The sequence below is a fragment of the Mus caroli genome, unplaced genomic scaffold, assembly GCF_978045245.1.
Source record: "Mus caroli unplaced genomic scaffold, Mus_caroli_1 scaffold_6, whole genome shotgun sequence".
Lineage (NCBI taxonomy): Eukaryota > Metazoa > Chordata > Mammalia > Rodentia > Muridae > Mus > Mus caroli.
Window position 1 is genome coordinate 18,358,576 of NW_028227261.1, and position 5,664 is coordinate 18,364,239.

The following is a 5,664-nucleotide window of genomic DNA, read 5'->3' on the forward strand; positions in this document are numbered from 1 at the left end:
ACACACATGGCTGCCCACACAGTCCCCAGACCTGCAGTTACAATCCGACCCTTTAGAGAAAGGCTGACTTATGTTCTACACACTTAATACCAAACTGTCTTACATGGTGAGAGATGTGTAAGCCACAGTTGTATCCTTTTTCTATGCTCAAATTTCTCCAAAGAAGACACAAAACAGGATTTTAAACTTAACTAAGCTATAGGAACCAGAATTCGAACTTCAACACTCCTGACTCCCAATAAAACACAGTACTATACACACATCACTTTTCCCAAAACCATAAAGACCAAAATCCTGTCTACAAACACAGGCAGTTCCTGGTTCTCTCAGGTAACTCAGAATGTGGAAGGGTCACTAGCACTCAGCAAAATTCAAATCTAGTTCTGTGTTTGGATTCACCAGGTTGCTAAGGCTTTGCTCTACGTTTAAAATGCAAGGGCCAAGAAAATGGGGTGTACATAATCAACAGATAACACTATAACCTCAGGTCACATCCATAAACCCAAAGGAAAAAGGTCTACAAGGAAGTGAACACTATGACCGTAAGCAGAAAGCATGACTCGGGAAAACTAGCAGCAATTTAAACAGTGAAATCGGAGGCTGCCGCTGGCTGAAGATGGACTGAGTGGTTGGCACCCAAGCCTGATAACCAGAGTTCAATTCTTGGACACTAAGATAGGAGAGAGTCAACTCCTAAAACTTGTCCTCAGATCTCCAGAGCGCGCTCAAGCGCACGCGTGCTCGCTGGCGCTGGCGCGCTTGCTCGCGCTCTCTCTCTCTCTCTCTCTCTCTCTCTCTCTCTCTCGCTCTCTCGCTCTCTCGCTCTCTCGCTCTCTCTCTCTCTCTCTCTCTCTCTCTCTCTCTCTCTCTCTCTCAAACACACACACACACACACAATTGAATTAGAACAGGGCAGAGAGATGGTCCAGTGGTTACGAGCACTTCCTGTTCTTCCAACCCAAGTTCAGATCCCAGCACTAGTGCCAGGCAGGTCATCGATGCCCCTAACTCCATCTCTAGGGGATCTGAAGCCTTTTTCCTGCCTCCTGGGGCATCCGAATACACAGACACACATACACGTGGACTTTTTTAAAAAGGAGAAAAAGACAGTAAAATAAAAAGATGCTAGATAATTTGAGAATTACTTTCTGATACTTGTTTTCATCTTCAAAACAACCTTGAGCATAATTAAGCAAGAAAATCTATTTGTGAGAATGCAAGTTATCAAACCCAGACACTATTTTATTATACATTGTTAAAGATCATTCATCCAAAACATCACAAGGCAGTGACAATTGTTGTGATAAATAATAATGCCAAACCACAGCGATTTCCAAATAACACAACTCTCCAAAAAACCTTTAGACATATCCTGCTGACCAACAAGCTAAAAACGACCCGCTTAGCAATTTCAGGGAGTTACTGGGGCAAGTAAAGTTGGTTTGGCTAGGAAAACGAAAGTGAGAAAACAGGCTTTAAAAGCATGAGTCTACTATTAAACTCATCCAAGATTGCTCTGAGCCCCGAGGTCAGGAAAAGGTAGACACAGAGATCGCCACATTCCCATGAAGAAATACGACTCTTGCAATCTAACAATCTGTATACAAAGGTATGAACACATTAACAGCAAGCCAACGAACAGTCCCGTAAGTAAGAGTCTGTAAAGCATTTTATTGAGAAAGAGAAGGACTCCGATCTCGGATATACGCAATTACAGTGCAAAGTAAAACCGAAGTATTCAGTGGTAACTAGTGGCTTCAGTCACAGAAACAGCACGTGCCCCCAGTGATCATAGCACCAAAGAAAGACCGTTATTAAATTATGTGGTAGATGTCCAATGTAAATCTCCGGTTCTGGTGACAGGGAGAAATGCAAACTCATCCACGCCCTGACCTTAACCCGACTGAGGTGGATGGGGGGAGCTGAGGGGAGGGCGGGGGCGGCGGGCCGGGTGACACAGGCCAAGCAGCACCTTGCATCTCAATAGCCAGTTCTCAAATGCGTCCGGCCACGCCCTCCAGCCAGAGCAACCATAAAAGTTTTGCTCCGGAGGGTAAATCAAGTCAGGGTTGGTTCACGCCAGAGCTGAGTGGAAACCAGAGGCGCTCTCGTCCCCAGCGCCCGAGAGTCCCGAAGGCATGCGTGGAGTGGATTCCCTGACAGAGTGGACTCACGACCCGGCACGTCCTCCCCTCCCCCCCAACCCCGCCCGCCCGCCGCCGGCGCCGCCGCCCGGTACCTCTCGATGACTGAGGCCACCAGCTGCGGCAACTCCTTCATCTCGAAGGCGGAGTAGGACGCGGACAGGAGGGGCCGCACAGCCACCTCCCAGCCCGGGGTCGTGTCCTGCCCGGTCGCCGGGGCTCCGGGCGCTGGAGCTGCTGCCGCCGCCTCTTCGCCGCCGCTCGTCGCCATCTTTCGTCGTACTACTGCGGCTCCCTCCGGGGGCTTGCCACCGGCCCAGCGCCGCCTCCCGGGAGGGGGCGGAAGTGACGCAATCGTGCGCGTCAGACAGCGCGCCGCGGGTCGCCCAACAAAAACGCAAAGAGCTGGACGGCCTCTAACTTTTGTAGGCTTAACCCAGGGTAGTGCGCCTGCGCACGATTGAAAACACCAGAGGAGGGCTAGGAGCAATGCCCTCTGCGCGTGCGCCGTGGCGGCGAGCACCCGTGCGCATGTTCGCGGGAAGCAAAAACTACCGCGCGTGCGCGGGCCCCTCATTAAGCGGCAATATGGTTCCCCAACCTCCTGGAAATGTAAGTTTGTGACTTGGATTCGGAAGAGATGTGCAAGGCAGTGGAACGGCGCCATCCTAGGACAGTCAGGTGGGAGAGGAGGCCACAACCTGCTCAGTGTTAGTCAATTCCTCTGCCCAGTGTACCGCATGAGCAGCCAGCCATTCTAGCGCTTACCACTTGGCAAACTTTCTGCGCACACCTTCGCTTAGTAATGATTTTCTTCATGAATTCCTATTTTGCAGTCACTTCTTTATATATTTAGAATTCCTACGATAATAATCTAGAGAGAACGTGAAGTTTTTTTTGAAATTTGGTCCCTATAGGCCAAATTGTCTGCAAACCTTGCTCCCTCAGGCCCCAGAGGGTAAGCATTAGTAGCCATCGCAGTAGTTTTTTCAGGGGCCGCTATTTGGGTTGACTGTTGATTTCAGCAATCCTTCTATCTTCACCTCCAGTGGAATTACAGGTGTGGGTGTCCACACCTGTTTATAGTTCTGTCTGGAAGGGGGAGGATGGTCTTATTTTATTCGGGCGTTTCCACTGTAGCACAGGCTGACATGGAACACTAACACAATCCTCTTGCCTCAGCCTCTCAAAGTGCCGAGATCATAGGTGTGCTACACCACGTCCAGCCATCAGCAGTAATAACAAGTCTCATATTTCTGGCTTTGGGGTGTCAAGGCACTGGGAATAAACATCTTCCTTTTCAAATACATAATTTAGTAGTGGAGGTTCTTGGGATAACATCTATGTTGTAAGTTTAGATTGAGGAGCTCAAGAGATGATTTGACAGTTCCATTCTCACCACCCAGGTCTAGCTGCTATGGTTATAACTCCAGTTCCAGGGGATCTGCTGTCTGCTTCTGGACTCTATAGAAACCTCCATCCCCAGGTGCACACACCCTCCACACATACACATATATGTATGTGTGTGTGTGTGTGTATATATATATATATATATATATATATATGCACATAAATCAAATCTATTTAAAATGTTTGGTATGCCATCACTGGGGAGACAGAGAATTACCACAAACTCAAGACCAGTCTGGTCTGCATAGCAAATTAAAGCCTGTCAGGAATATACAACAAGACTCTGTCTCAAAAAAATAACATACATAAATTTGGATAACACTGAAAAGCAGTGTTAGATGAAGCACAAGTTTCAACAATATTCCAATCGAAAAAGTGAGATAGTACTTTCCAGAATAGTAGTATTTTATGAACTAAAAATGAAGGACTTTTAACTCCGAGAGGCTGGGGGGTGACCTGAAAATTTAGAATTAATTGCAGGGCTTGAGAGATGGTTGAACAGTTAAAGAGCACAGGCTGCTCTTCCAGAGACCCCAGGTTCAGTTCCCAGCAGCTAGACTCCCAGCTACAGTAACTCTAGCCCCAAGGAATCTAACACCCTCTGGGCCTTTCCCCACACCCAGCCTGGGGCACACACATGTACATAAATAAGAACAAATGTTAAGGGAATTAGAAAAGGGACTCTCCCAGAGGGTCCAGTTTCAGTTCCCAGCACCCACATGACCGCTCTAACTATACTCCAGTTCCAGGGGTCTGATGCCCTGCCCTGGATTTTTTGGCACCAGACATGTATATGATACACATACACACAGGCAAAACACAATATACACAAATAGTAAAAATAATATGAAGCCAGGCATGGTGGCCCACACTTTTAATCTCAAGGCTCAGAAGGCAGAGGCAGGCAGAGCTTTGTGAATTCAAGGCCAGCTTGGTCTATACAGGGAGTTCTAGGAAAGTCAGAGCTATAGAGAGAAACAATATTAAAAAAAAAAATAATTAATAATAATAATAAAGGAAAATAAAGACTTAGGAGACAAGTTAAGACTTCACTCAGGCCTTGGCTATGTCAGTCAGCTGCTCTGAGCAGCTTTGGTGACATGGTAAAGGTTAAAGGTGAAATACCGAGAGTTCTAGAAAGGGTAGGTCACTTCCCGACCATTAGCCACTTTAAAATTCTGGCCGGTAAGTAGGAAAAACAGTCTTGCAGACTAACTGTACTGTAGAAACACAGCAGGCTCTATAAGAGACACATCGTTCAGTTCCTCCAGAGGGCTCAGTTCAGTTCCCAGGACCTACATGGTCACAATTGTCCCTAACTCTAGTTCCAAGGGATCCAGCATCTTCTGGCCTCTGTGGGCACCAGGCATGAACACAGATGCAGGGGAAACACTCATAAAAATAAATCTTAAAGCAACCAAAACCAAGACAAACAAACAGGGTAGTGTGGTGAGAGTTACTTATCTAACTTGCACAAAATTCCAGCTGCTCTATTTCAAGACTAGAGCAGGCGGGGTGCAGTGATATATGCCTTTAATCCAAGCACATCTCCCAGATTCACAAGGTGAGAGCTTATAACAAAACAAAAACTAGAGAAAAGTGTATGGCAGAAAAGTGTAATGGGTTCCAATGCCTTCTCCCGGGTTGCTCTCCAAAGCCAGCAGTCCAGGCAGGGACTGACACTGGAAGTGTCAGATACTCACTAACCCAGGAGAGGAAACTGGTTATTACTGATGGAGATGTTGGTATTTTGCCCTACATAACTCCATTCTTTTCCTGATTTTTTTTTTAAAAAGTTATTATGTGTGTGCATATGTGCACACTCAGAGGCCAGGAAAGGATGCTAAATCTCCTGGAGGTGGAGATACAGGTGCTTGTGAGGCACCCAATGTGGGTACTAGGAACTGAACTGAAAAAGCAACAGGTACTTTTATCCACTGTCTCTTAGAGCCTAGGCTGAATAATGTAGCTGAAGATGACCTTCAACTTCTGACTCTCCCTGCTCCACCTCTCACGTGCTGCTATTATAGGGGTGTGCCTCCATGTGTGGCTTTTCTTCCCCCCCATCAAAAGCAGCCTTGAAGTGAACTCTGAAGACACAAAACAGAGC

The 5,664-nt window shown here is 46.9% G+C and overlaps 1 protein-coding gene across 7 annotated transcripts in view; it reads right to left on the reverse strand.

Moving 5' to 3' along the window:
* Positions 1-2,483, reverse strand: part of Ubr4 (ubiquitin protein ligase E3 component n-recognin 4) — a 108,052-nt gene extending 105,569 nt beyond the window's left edge. For 5 of the 7 annotated variants that reach the window (XM_085838763.1, XM_085838761.1, XM_085838765.1 and 2 more), the window contains exon 1: positions 2,240-2,483. In XM_085838763.1, coding sequence (XP_085694889.1) covers positions 2,240-2,415 — 176 coding nt within the window. In that variant the 5' untranslated portion in view covers positions 2,416-2,483. The remainder of the gene's footprint in view (positions 1-2,239) is intronic. The other 2 variants (XM_085838766.1, XM_085838764.1) reach the window with 1 other exon arrangement.
* Between the last annotated feature and the right edge of the window lie 3,181 nt (positions 2,484-5,664).